At 46.1% G+C, this 14,105-nt stretch overlaps 1 protein-coding gene across 10 annotated transcripts in view; it reads left to right on the top strand.

Annotated features, from left to right (window-relative positions):
* SLC15A2 (solute carrier family 15 member 2) overlaps positions 1 to 14,105 on the top strand; it is an 80,754-nt gene that overhangs the window by 53,521 nt on the left and 13,128 nt on the right. For 8 of the 10 annotated variants that reach the window (XM_054209517.1, XM_054209514.1, XM_054209521.1 and 5 more), the window contains one exon: positions 203 to 12,137. In XM_054209517.1, coding sequence (XP_054065492.1) covers positions 203 to 379 — 177 coding nt within the window. In that variant the 3' untranslated portion in view covers positions 380 to 12,137. Of the gene's footprint in view, positions 1 to 202; positions 12,138 to 14,105 lie in introns of those variants that run through there. The other 2 variants (XM_054209515.1, XR_008467779.1) reach the window with 2 other exon arrangements.

Genomic DNA, 14,105 nt, shown 5'->3' with positions numbered 1-14,105 from the left:
GGTATACCACATATTCATAATTACATTATGTGTAAATGGGTTTACCAGAAAACAGGATGAGAAAGTTTCTATCTTGTGAGCAATCTTGGAAGCTGAAAAGTATTTTTCACCCAGCTCTCTAAAAATCACTTGTAAGTGCAGAGAAATCCTCTGGACTGAGAGTCTGGGGTCTCCTGACCTGCTGTTCTCTTTTCTTTCCTAGTGGGCTGAATTTGTCTTGTTCACTGTTCTCCTCTTTGCTGTGTGCATTATTTTCTCCATCATGGGATATTTCTATGTCAGCGTGGATCCAGAGGACCTAGAAGAAAAGGAAGAGAAGAGAGAGACCACAAGCGGAGGAAACATGATTAGTCTCGTTACTCAGAAAACAAAGCTCTAACACATCATGGGTTGGGATTTATTTTTTTTTAACTCACTAGATGGGAGGGTAAAAGAGTGGGGACAATGTTTTTTGTTTTATAGGATTGCAGTCTGTATTACTCAAATGTGGCCACCCTCTAAATGGGACCAAGTAGCCCTCTATAAAAACAATGGGGGTCCTGAAATCAGGGCAAAACTCCCTGGGAAAGCTCCTCTGGTATTAAAAGCCGTTATAAGTAAATACAGTGTAGTTTAAAACCTGCCCATCTTTTTAACCATGGAATGCTTTCCTGTGATTTTGTTTTAAACATATATTTAGGGCAGCAGGGAGGAAGCGTGGAAGGAATGCCATATGACAGCAATATTTGGAGATGTTGGGAGAAAAGAATGAAAACCCAGTATCCGAATTTGGGAAGAATAAATGTTACTGACAGACGAATTTTTAATGCAGTCATCAAGGACTGGAAGTGTTACACACAGTCCCAAAGGATTTCATCATGTAACACGCCTTATGAGTATTTCACACCATTATTGCATGTTATGAATGGTCCTGATTTATGACTTTCGCCTCTAGGCTCAGAAGTAATAACAGGGAATTAAATTCTGCAGGCTAAAATATTCCCAAAACACTACTGAAGAAGATATGCATGCTACCATCTCTCTGATACCCATTTTTTCCTAGAAGTTTTTGGCAACTGATGGTGTTCTTTGATTAGATGTGATTAGAGAATTGGCTTAGGCTTTCTTATTTCAGAAATCCAGGCACTTATTTGCCATCTTCCTATATATTAAGCCTTTATTGGGCATTTCCTTTTACAGCACTTGCTGCTGCAGGTTAGGATATGGCTGATTTCTTATCTCATGCTTCAGTTATTCCCCACTGGGAGACACGTTGCAGCAGTTTCTATAAAATTCCAGGCATCCTGCAGTGAGTTAAACAAGGATGCACTTTATCATTTTTTCAGTCTACAAAGAGGAGATCGTGGCATAGGAGATTTTTCATTTTCCTCCCTGTTTTTTGTGTCTCTCTAACAAACTTTGGATATAGCTATTTTATTCGAATTGTGATATAATTGTCTGATTTTCTTCGCTTGCGTGAAGCTGTGATTTCATGTTCTGCATAGAAGTAATTCAACCATTGCTGATCTAGTAAAACTCCCGAGAGAGTCCCTGCCTTCCTCTGTCGCTCCAAGGCCACAGCTGTAACAGGTATGGCCTAATTTACAACAAGGCTGTCAATTAGTTCTTCAGGTTCACAGAGAATAGATTTTAAATGATGCCCTCCTCTTCCATCTTGGCATTTGCCATAGGTGGCCACTGATGCTTTGATTCAGGAGATCATGAAATACATGTTTAATTTCATTCTTGTTCAGGACAGTGATAAGGAATATGCTTAGCTTGACATCTCTGCTACTTTAATGTGCCACCTTGTGTGTGTGTGTCTTCTTGAGTAAGGCTGAGAAACCCCCGCTTTTTGGTTTATAACTGGAAGACTCACCGCCTCCAATTGTTTCCTTCGCTTCCTGTCCTAAATGGTCGTGAACTTCCACTGCTAGTTCTGCATAAGCTCCTGCCTGCTGTGAAATAGCATCTGGGTCTTGTGCCAGGGGGGGACTGTGGTCTCAGATAAGTGACAACGGGCTGCGGGTGTGCGCACAGAAATGCTTAATGTGATTCAGTCAATGCAGAGCCATTATTTAAGCTGTGGTGGCTGGATCCAGGCGGCTGAACCCTGCAACGCAGCGGGGAATGAAGGGCATTGAAAGCCATCCATTAGGTCATCCGACCTGCTCCTCAGAAGCCAAGTGAGGATTATTCCCTCTGCTCCTTTCTGGTATTGTTCTCCTGCCGTGATTCTTTGTGTGGGTTCTTTCTCCTCCCGTTATTGTTGTTTTCCTAATCCTGTTTTATGATACATTGCGAATCAGCTCAGAGGCTGCTGAATCATTCTGCTATGATGCTGTTTGACCAGCTTCCAATTTGAAGCACTAATAGAAAGCATTTCATCCTCCCCTCCGCAAACAAAACAAAAATCCCCAAACTGAAGGAGTGGACAGGCTCCAGTAACACTGAACACACACAATTTAGAATTATTGGAGCATTTAATTTTTTATAAGCCTCGAATTTGGAAGTATGTTGGGGTTTGAGGGCATATGTGGTGAAGAGACAATTGAAAACTATTGGAGCACTTTCCTTGGGAAGCACTTGGTACATCACAGCTCAAAGTGGCATGAGGGAAAGCAAGTTGTCCAGAGGACGTGATCTTTAAGACTACATATGCTCAAGAACCTCTTGATTTTTATGTTTTATTTCCTTACTGGCGGCACTACCAGAAGCTGTCACACACTCTGAGCTTAATTTAAAGGAATCGTTCCAAACTCATAAAAGATACATTTAGGATGTCATCTGTATCTGCTTTTTAGACTCCTGATGCCAAATTGCCCTTTTCCAAACATCTCCATGCTCCAAACCATCACCATAATGCTGGAGGGAGAAAAATTGCAATTCACAGTTGAGAAGGCAATGAACAGGAAGGCAATGCTATAAATAAAGTGCTAACATGAGGCTGGGGGCTGCTCCTGCAGCCCCTCTGAGGAATTGCTTGCCCGAGGGAGTGTAAGGCTCTGTTCACATTTCTCTTCCAGCTGACACAGTCACTTCTTCCCACCTGCTCATCATCGCCCATTGGAAGCTTTGTCCTCCTCTGATCTGCGTGCTTGGTTGCCGGTATGATCCTTCCCACTGTTTCAGCTGCAGTCATAAAGCTTTGCTAATTGGACCCATTTATTTGAAATGCACCAGCAGTTTGGAGGGATTTCCACTGGGCATGCTGACAACTAGCCAGGAGCAGGCTGGGGGCTGGTAATGAAGAGCTGCCCCAGCTGTAGCTGGAGAAGGTGGCAAAATAGCGCATTCAGCATAGCACTTCTCCAATTTTAGAACCACGGCTCCATCCTTGGAGCCCTTTCATCACTTTCAAATGGACTCAAGACTGGATCAAAGATTTAGGACCCAAATCTGTGGAGCATTGAGGTCTCTGGGTTTGTCTTCCATATGGTCAGCTCAGAGACGGGGACATGCACAGCTCTTAACACCCAGTTTTAGAACAATATGCTTTATTCTTCCTGATTCTTTGATTTAAGATTAGAGAGGGAAGCCAAAATAGTGGTAGTATATATAAAGCTATGTGAACCTCTATAGAGAAATAGCAACCTGCTGCCTGTCCAGCTTTGCCTGTCGCTGAAGGGAGCCTCAGCTGTTGGTGGAGTTTGCTCTGGAGCAGATTAGGGAAAGCTCACACCAGCTGTTTTGGAGGCTGACCTACAGAAATTATCATCTCCAGCTGAGGATCAGTAATGAGCTGGTGGGGATCTGTGGCTATGTTGCTGCACAAGTCTTCATGGAGATTGCAGGAGTTTGGCTTCACTGTGGAAGTATGTGTATTTATCTGTTTTTCTAAAGGATGCTTTCTGATAAAGTTTTGGGGTTTTGTGCAGCAAATTTCCCTTGAGTTGGACTGGCTGTTTTTCAACACATTTTTGTCTCTTAGCAGGTTGTGAGTGTGGCCAGTGTTATTTCCAGCTTTGCATGAGATAAGCATAAAAATAAGACTTCAAATTCAGCAAAACAACTTGTTGGCTGTGGGTTCCTTAAATTTACCTCATCTTTCTGAGCCAGTCAAACACCTTTTGGTAGCAAGCTGCTCTGTGCGGGTCAAGAGGCTTGCATCTCTTTTTTCTTCCCTCTCCCTTTCCCCACAGCCCCACAATTCCAGAAGATGAGTTTTGGAGGATTCCAGGAGATGAGCCCTGGGAGGGCTGCATGGGACTGGCTCAGGTGCAGCTGGTGTGTGCTGTCAGCGCTGGCTGGGAGGCAGGAGCCTGGCCAGGCACAGGAGCTTGTTCCTCTCTATAGAGACCCAAATGGAGCTGGGCAAGGTAGCCTGGGGCAGGGCTTGTTGAAAGATGTGGTTTTCCTGAGCAGTGATCTGGATGCGAGTTTTATTGTGAAAGTGAAATGCGAGTGAGTGAAAGGAAAAGTTTTCACTGGCCTTGGCTTTGGGCTGAGGCGCTGTGCAAAGAGGCTGGAGACTGATGGGCAGGGAGGATAGAAAGGGCTACTTGGTCAAGGTCTTCCCAGCTCCTCAATGAACAGCTGAAATTCCTCACATGGAACTAATTGGAGAGAAAAGAAGATGGGAGAAGTGGAAAGCTCAAAGGGTTAAATTGTGGATGACTGGACGACTTCAGGCTTTTCAGAAAAGCGGTCCCCTAACTGGTGGTGGAGGGCCACCGGGGGAATTAGTTACCTGTGGCTTGAGAACTGGTTCATTGTTCCAGAGTATTGCAAAAACCAACATACAGGCCTGCGTCGGTGGGTCTGCAGTGACTGGAGGAGGAAGTGGCTGTATTCCTGGCAATGGCCCCACCATCCTTGGCAGCCACCACCTTGGCTTCCCCTTGGGACAGAAAAAAACAGCTGCAGGTGTATTATGGATGGGAGTAGCGCAGGAGGGAGTAGCATCCAGTTAGGGATGGTTAATGGGCAATTTTAGCCAGAGTCTCTCACAGAGGAATAATCTCATTTTCTCTCTGTATTGAATTTCTTTGCCTAGCTACAAGAAACGCTTTCTAGCACCACCAGCTTAAACCTGGGATTTCCGCTCCATGGCAAATACCACAGCTGCTGAATTTTGGATGGTACCAGACGCTGCATTTCATTATCACTACATTTGTTATTGTGATATAATTTTAAAACAGCATTTAAGAGATGTTTCTGGTCCCAGATGTTGACAGATCTGGTCAGGGTTTTGCATGTTGATAGCTGGATTTAAGCTAGTATTTCATGTTAACGCGTGCGATAAACCTGTCATGTACCAGTAGATATTGCGAGGCCTTTGTATTTCCCCAGCACTTTAGTAGAAAAAAACATCTCCAGTGAAGCTGGCTAAGAATGAACTGTGGCGTTGCTTGCTTGTTGGAATTGCCCGCATGCGTTGTAAAGCAGGGACCCTCATTCATCTCTTGCAAAGTGCTTCCCAGAAAGACTAAAATGGGGATGCTATTAAACATTTTGCCTTGAGAAGGGCACATGCTGCATTACAGAAATTGCATGAAGGAGAATAATTGCTTTGCTTAAAATCCCTCCCTCATTGCCATCTCAGGTGGTCAACAAGGAACGAAACAAGTTGTTTCTCAGTGAGCTTTGAATCAAGGAGCTGCTGCATCTTCTCAAGGTCTTTCCATGCTGTTTTTTACCAGCAGATCAACATTAACCTGCCTTTCCTATCTGTAGATCAGAAGATTGCCAGGATGTGGAGCAGCCCACTGCGGGCTCCCACTGTCAGCTGATCAACTCTGATCTCTTCCTCTTTAATGAATAGTTTTTGCAGTTATCCTGCAGAGCTCAGCCAGAATTGGTCTAAATTTAGGCCAAAACTAAGGACCTGAGAGACTTGTAATCAACAAGATAAAGAGAAACACACTCAAAAAACTGCTAAAACACTTGTTTAGTGCTCAACTAAAATTTTAATATGCTTACAGATATGTAGCTACAGATATATGCTAAACCAAAATGTAGCAATTCAGTCTGAGCAATGAAGAGCTGCAGTTGGAATCCAGCAGTGTGGCAACTGGCAGCCAAGCTGAAGACACAAAAATCAAGCAGACATCACTTTTTAGATTCTTTTTTGTCATTGCATTTGTTGTTCAGTCTGCTTGGCCTGTCCTGTTCAATCTACCTATGTGTGTAATGAAAAGAAGCTGAATTGACTTGTGGAAGACATGTACCCTTCCCAAGCTGCAGCTTGGTTTTCATCTTGTTGCAGATTCCAAAGTTGGCTCCAAACAACTCTACCAGTCATCCCCCTCATTCCCACATGCTCACCTTCCCTCCCCAGAAGTCACTCGGATTTCTCCCTGGTGCCTTTGCAAGTCCTCAGCATCTTGTTTATTCCTCCTCTCATGCAGCCTCTCTGCTGCCAGCAACAGTGTTTCATCTTGGGGGTTGTCTTGGTGCTGCCCACTTTCCTGCAGCCAGAAAAGCTTCTCACCCATGAGACCAACACGTCTGGGCAGAAACCATGCAGAGCCAAATATCTGCTGGTAACAGGGCACCTGCCCTGGCTTGCTGTGGCTCTGGACCCTTGTCACAGCCTCATATGACCCTATGCATCATCTGTAGGCAAATCAGAAGGATTGGAGTAACCCAGCATCTCTGTGTGTCCCTCTGATCTATCCCATGCCCAGTTCGCTGCCCGCAGTCGGCCTTTGTGTTGTGCCATGTCAAGCTGCAGGGACCCCTGGACCGACACAGTGTTGTTATCATCCATGGGGAGTCTGTTTGTGCTGCCTGAGATCCTTGGTGGCCCCAGCCTCCTTTAGTTGGCCTTTGTTTATATATTATTTGTGGTCAGGCTGCTCGTTCCAGCCTCCCACTTGTGGAGCCTCACCTGCACCCCTCAGTCCGTTTGTGAGTCTTTCTCTTGGAGAGAAATGGCAGAAAGCCACTCAGGTTGTGTTCATCGCAGCACTAGTGTGTGGTCAGTGGGCTGCATCAGTAGCCACAGATCTCCCATCAGGGTGGACGTGGTAGCCAGTGAAGTGGGACCAGCTCCTCTGCCAGCAGTCACCGGCACGGGGACTGTGGATGTCAGTGGGGGCTGGCTTTGTGGCCTTTCTGGGCTTGACCGAGGTGTTTTGAAAGATGGTGTCCATGTTTTTCTGGGAGACCTGTGTTATTACTGTGGTGCTGCCAGGTTCCGTCTTCTGAATCTACCGGGCGAGGAGCAGCAGGCTGCGTGCCTGGGCAGAGCTGCCCCCCCCCCGGCACAGGGACCTGTGCTGGTGCTGCTCGCCTGTGGCAGGGCACTTTCTGCTCCTTCTTTGTCTACTTGCCTAGCCCCAGTGACCAGGTCTCAGGGAAATGGCACCTCCCAGACCTTGATGTGTTATGCACCCACCCACAAGGGAAGTTTCTTCAAGTGGAAGGGAATTCTCTTGCTTTGAGCTTTTACTGCCCAAATCTGCTTGGAGCTACTTGGAGCCTTTGTTTGGGCTCTTGCTATGTGTAACCTATGCATCAAAACACTCCCCATATAGGCCTTCATGCTGTCTTCACCAAAGACAGGAACCTCTCTAAAGGTGCTGTGCCAATATGGATTTTTCCTGCCTGAGTTAGAGGTGAAACAGGCCAGCATGAATTCAGCAGGCGCCAGGAGCTGCTGCCTTTCAAAAAGGCGAGCTGCTGTCAATCACGGCAGCTCCCCAGATGCGGGGCCATGCAGCCCGGCTCCCACTGCGCCCTCAGCTCAGCAGAGGCCAGTGGATGCTTGGATGCCTCTCAGGAGGCTGCAGCTCCCAGGTCCCAGCACTGGCCAGCCCGTCTGTGTGCCATTCATGGTCTGTTAACATCGGCTTTGCTTCCTGACACTTTATACAGCTCAAAATCTGCAGAGCAAAGAGAAGAAAGTTCCCGCTTTCCATAGAGTGTGTTTAATTTGCTTTTCCCCCTTCCTTTCTCATTCACAGCCAGTGTCGTTAGCTGCCCTGTTATTTCAGGGCTGGCCAAGGGAGCTGTGCAGTCTCCCCATCTCATCACTGCCTTGGAGTAAGGGAAGGTCGAGGCTCTCCCACTCTGCCCACCCACCAGCACCTTCCTGGAAGCTCTCCTCAAATTCAGGTCCCCCACTCCTCCAAAGACCACATCCCTCATGAGACCAAGGATTTGATATATTTTTAACAAGACAGTCATTTTGTGGGGATTAGCCAGTCTGGGTAATGTTTGCATTTCACCCTTTGCTGTCTGCTGTCTGTAGCTTTACTTTTGGAGCTGTCACTGTTTTTCTTTTCCTTTTTCCCCCCAAAGGTTGTCCTGAGCACCTGCGCTCTCTGTATAAAACAAATAAATGGCCTTGCCTGTTTGCAGGCAGATGGTACATCTATCTTCTACTGAAATTTTGATAGTATCATGAAGAATCTCTCTGAGCTAATGATGCCGGTATAGTCCTTTACATCCCTACTGGAGGACTTCTTTGGCCCTTCTTTGCACCATCCTTTTGTACATGTTGGTTAAAACCAAAGGGCTTGTTCTTCATTCCTTACGGCCCGCAGCACTTCTCAAGCTTCCGTAATTCAGGCTCCAAGTTCCCTCTTCTCTTTGAGCTGGAAACTATTCAAAACCATTGAGTGCTTCAGAACCAGCTGGTTTTGTCCAGTAAAGTTCTTTTTTTTGCAGTTTTTTACTGTGTTTGCATCCATCACTCACAGCTATGGAGTGAAAAACTGCTCCAGTCTTCTCCTGTCAACCCTCACTTTTCTGAACAAGGTTGGACTTTTAGCTTTTCCGTAAAGCTCTTATCTTCGGTGCCTTTAGTCCTAATGCTTTTCATTGTTCAAGATCCCTTGAAGCCAGGAATTTGTGCTCCTTCCTTTGGGTTTTTGCTTCCATCTGCTCAGCATTTCTTAGCTGGTGTCACTGTTTTACACCTCCTGGGGTCCACTAACCTACTGGGCTGAATTGGAGCAGGGAAGTCATCCTGGTGGTTTTGAAAGATGCACCTAGACTGTACCTGCTCAGCCCTGGAAGTTTTGAGCTTCTTTTCAGCTTGTAGTGGAAGAGCAGGCACTTCTCCGTTGAAAGGTGTGCTGTCATGCCTACTGCATCCTGCTTGGGCTGGGAGGGGATGCTGCCAGGTCAGAGCAGCTCTGCCATCCCCAGCGCTTTGCTCCTGGCTCTGCATTTCCTGGCTTGGATTCATCTGCTCTGGCCCTCTCCTTGGTGGGTCTCTCACAGTAGTGGTACTCACTCCGAGGGAGCCGTTGTCTCCAACAATTTATTTGACTTGTTACTTGTGGTGACAACCATTTATTTTGCCTCTTCAGTTTCCACCGTTGTTCCAGGCTTCTGCTGTGGTTTCTCTTGATTCAAACTGTCAAGCTCTTGCCAATTTTGTCTTCCTTGTCATGGCTTCCCATTATCAATGCTGTGCTTGGAGTCCGAGTGCCCTTCACGCCACAGATCTGCAAGCTAAGTAAACTTAGCAAATCATTAGGGCAGACTTTGACCGCTTCTGTCTCCATCAAAGACTGGGATTAAATTAGGTCCCTTTGATAAACTGAGCTGATGGGCCAATTTGGATTGCACATGAGGTATTATGAGCCTCACGGGGCTTATGATTAAAAGACATAAGAGAATGCAATTATGTAGGGAGCTACCAGGAGATTGCTGTAACTCACTAGTCACTCGCTTCTTTATCAGAACAAAAGAAAAGCTCAATTCTGCGGGGTGTCAGGCATCCCCTGGGAAGTGTCTGCGAGCCTCTAATTGCTGGGGGAGGTGAGAGTCACGTTTGTCTCCTGCAGGTTTTGATGTGTGTGATAACACTGCAGGGGAACGTCACTCCAATCATTTCTGTTCCCAAGGCCCTTGCTCCAGGAGTGGAGCCTTTCCCACAGGTGGCTTCTTTATCTCTTTCTGGAGTTGCTTGGGTTTTATGGGTGAAAAATTTGCATCTTCAGGGCTTGGTGCAGAGCCTAAGCTAACAGAGCTTTTCCTACTGGGTCAGGAATTTGCAGCAAGATAGAGCTCAGATGAGTTTCATTGCTGGACTCTAATCAAATCCTGACCTGCACAGGGAGCTCAGTGCAATCTAGGCTGACTCTCTGCATCAAATCCTCCAGCCTGGGGCTGGATCCTGACCCAGTAGGAAAAGCTCTGTTAGCTTAGGCTCTGCACCAAGCCCTGAAGATGAGGAATGTCTGACTGGACACAAACACAATTTTGCCTGTTTTTTTTTTTTTCTCTCAGGTTACTGAGTCAGAGCTAGATGGCATATCTAATTGTAGTAGGGCTATTCTTCTCTCTCTTTTTTCTTTTTTTTTAAGGAACATTCATGCTGCATTTTAATTACAATATTTAGAATACATCCAAATAGCTTGAGCTCAAATTGATCTTGTTTTTCAGCCAGGAAACTTGTTTTTCATCTATTATAATAATAAATGTGCTATTGATAATAGTTTAGGTGCAATACAGCAAAGCTCTGTGTTATGCATCAGCTCTGGATGGCCAAAATTTTCTTATTATCCATTATTCATATGACAGTTTGCAAATATTTAACAAACAAATTACCAGGTTTCCCTTGTTCCCCTCTTAGTTTGCAATCTCAGTCTTTTTGACAGCTGAATTCGGGATTAATGATGATCTTGTTTAAGACAATTCTTTGCTAGCAGGTTTATTCTCTAAACCTACAAGTGCAGTAGAACTAGCACTGGCACTTTGAATTAAATCTCATCCTTGAAGCAAATTTTTTAGCTTTATTCCCTCCAATTCTCCTAAGTAAGAATCGGATTTGCCTGGTAACGTGCTTAGGCCTGTTATTAATTTCTTAGTTTATGTAGTCATTTTAAATATAGAAGCTTAACATGAAGGGCTGGCAAAACAAGCTGTTTTTCTCTCCCAGTCCTGAGCTTGCTGGGTCTGTTCAGTTTGTAAGTGCTTTAAGAGATATGTCCTGTCTGAGAACAAGCATAGGAGCAAGGACACCACCTTGAGCCTCCGTAGAAAAGGGAGATCCAGAAGGACATGCTGGATTTGGTCCTCGGTAGAGCACTGGAGGCAGCACTGGAAAACATTCAGTCCAGGTCCTGGGACTGGTAAAACACATCCCTGACTCTGCAGCAGCATCCCCTTCACCTGCTCCAGGTCTGAGCTCAGGGTAAAGGGTGCGGAAAGGGCTGAAGCGCCAGCGTCTGCCTGGGAAGGTTGTTGCTGGTATAGATGGCTGCAGGAGAGCAAGGAGGGCGCTTCACCCCATGGGAAAACCTGATGCATCCCCCAGGGGGGTCTTCTCGGGGAAAACACAACCAGAATAGAGACTCAAAGCATGAAGCACCCCCTTCAGAACACGTGCTGGGCACCGGGCCATTTCCGCCCTGTGGTTTCTGACTGTGGGCTTTGCATACACAATACAGGAATTCACCAGTGTGCGAGCCAGGCTTTGGAGATGAGGAGTGAATTTGTTCTCCAGTAAAATCACCTTTTGTTAGCAGAAAATCTGTGCATTGGGTTCCCCAAGGAAATAGTGTTTGAAAATCACAGATGATTAAAAGATAACACATTTGAGGTTTGTTTGGGTTTTTTCTTTGTTTGGTTTTTGTGGAGGTTTTTTTGTTTGCTTGCTTTTTGGGTTTGGGAAGCTGGATGCCGCACATGAGTTTCTCCACAACTGACCTGGCCACGAATTTTTTGTTTTAATGCAAGAAAATCTGTGACTTTCCTTAATAGAGGAGCCCCCAGGAGTTCTGAAATACCAAACATCACACCAGCAAAAATATACTTAAGTTGGCAACTCCGAGTGTATCATATCACATCGGTCTTAAGCAAAAGTAAGCCAAATCAAACAAAACTTGATGGAACAGAATAAAAGCAGCCAAACACCACAGCTTGGATTGAAAGAATGTGTTAATAGAAAGAGTGTTTCTTCATTATTTTTTATTTGATAAGCAGTAGAACCACAGACTCACACTGATTGCAGTTTCTATGTGCCCTCTGCTAATTGCCCATCCCCATTTGCAATGTAAGCACTCATTACTCACTTCCCTTGGAACCAGCGGTGGCCAGCATGGAGCAGCAGGGAGAGGGGCACAGCTGCGTATTTCAGCATGTCTGCACATGTGTTTTCAATCCTGGAATAATCCCCATTATATGGACGTTTTAGCCCGGTATTTAAGTCTTCATCTCACTTCTTTTTAAGACTTACTTAACAATTTTCCAGTTGATTGATGCAGCATCAATCACAGTAATGTGCCATCTATGATGTTGCTGTTAATAACTACGGAGGAGCTGGGTGGCTCAGGGCCCTGTGCTGAGCACGGGCATTTTCTCTGCAAATTCCAGGGGAGATTTGCTGACCACGGCAACTTGCAGATGTGCGGGGGCAGCAGCAAGAAACTGCCCATCATTCAATCCCCAAGCATTTCCCAGTTTGGGAATATGGCTATCGATGTGGTTATATCTGCAGCCCTTTTCTGCTGTTGGGGGTTAAGGCTTTGAGAAGAAACAGCCTTACGTGAAAGCTGGGGAAGTGCAGCTACCAGCTGGACACACCAAGGGTAAACTGGCTCCAATTACATGCTTTGCTTTACACCAACTGCCATGTATACAACAAATCAAACCAGCCACAAGGAACCAAACTATTAAGCTGCTTTCTCATAATCATTAATTATGAAGATATCATCACTCATGTTTGTAATCTATGAACTGTCCCGGGGTAACTGATTTGTTTTTTTTTAGTTCAATGAGTCGTGATGGTGAAGATGCAAACAGTGTTGGCAAGCGATTCCTGCAGGGACCCACTCCTGCAGGTCTGAGCTGGTGAAACCCACTTTTTGTGATGCGAGGCCAGCACAGTGACCTCATGGGTACGGATTTATGTTCCCCTATCCTCCTGGACACCCTGACCAGTCTCTGGGAAAAGCCCAGCCCAAATGTGTCCTACTTAGATGGTCTGTCAGGAGAAGATTAGGAAAGTATTTGATACCCCGACAGTCAATTTAAGGAGAAGCTTTTAGGCAAAGAGGGTGTCACCCCAAAGACTTTCTCTGGCAGGTTGAACACCCCAAAACTTTGCTGGGATCCATCAGTCTGGGTACTAATTTCTCCTCTCCTGCTTTGCCATCTCTAATGTGTTTATTCTCAGCGTAGCAGCACAGTGAGAGGGGCTCTCATCCCCCTCCCAGGGCAAAGGCAGCAGGTACGGGGCAAACTCCATACTTCTTCAGGCCTCCCCCAATTCATCCTGCTGGTGTCTGTCCCTCCTTAGACATCTCTGCCCTTTCCTGTTGCTGGCAAGGGCAGCAAAATGGGTCAGAAAAGGAAAAGCCCTCCAAAGTTGCTCATCCCACCAGGATCAGTCACTGCCCAGGTTGGCCGTGGTCTGGAGACCGAGCCACCAACAAGTCTTGCTAACAGAGCATCTGGGACAGTCTTGCACTGTTTTCTCCTATAACTACTTTCCAGACAGATGTCTCCCAGCTGGTCAGTCTCCTCAGATGTGCACATGAGTCCATGCGTGTGATCGGATCACTGATAGATACTCCGGAGCCATCTGGATGTAGGGAAGAAATGACAAATCTCCCCCCCGCCCCAACCACACCTTCCATGAGAAATTGATGAATGAGATCTTTATTGGCTGCTGGGCTAATTAAATAGAAGTTGCATCAGCCTGTAGCTGACAGGCTCTAATTGCTCCTGAGCAGATTTTGAGAGGACCAGATGAATAGGAAAATAAAAGGAAAGACTGTGGATTGGATCCAAGGATGTATCTGACTGCACCGTGCTTCAGACGAGCTGGAAGTTCATCCCACCTTTCCCTGGGGAACAGGGACAGGGCAGGGAGCTCCTGTGCGGCGAGAGCACATGGGGAGGTGCTGTCAGAAAAGCCAAAATTAATGTAGATAACAAAAAGGAGAAAAGAGTATCCTGGTTTCAGATAAGAATTTCTGAAGTCTTATCTTTGCCCCAGTCTTTAACTTTGGCCTCGAGCAGCCGGTACCTATTACTCTGTGCTCCTGTTTCCCATCTGTCACGCAGGACTAACAACGCCTGCTGCCGAGGAGTGAACAGTCTCGGATGCTCTGGCACCACATGAATCCCTGAGCCTGGAGTTTTTTTTCCCTCCTCTTGCCTTGAAGTCCAAAGACTGCAAAAGGGGTGTCGGGTGCCCAGCAGCCCCCACCGCCAAGCCC

The sequence above is a fragment of the Rissa tridactyla genome, chromosome 7, assembly GCF_028500815.1.
Source record: "Rissa tridactyla isolate bRisTri1 chromosome 7, bRisTri1.patW.cur.20221130, whole genome shotgun sequence".
NCBI classification, from domain to species: domain Eukaryota; kingdom Metazoa; phylum Chordata; class Aves; order Charadriiformes; family Laridae; genus Rissa; species Rissa tridactyla.
This window is presented reverse-complemented; position numbering and strand designations above follow the sequence as displayed.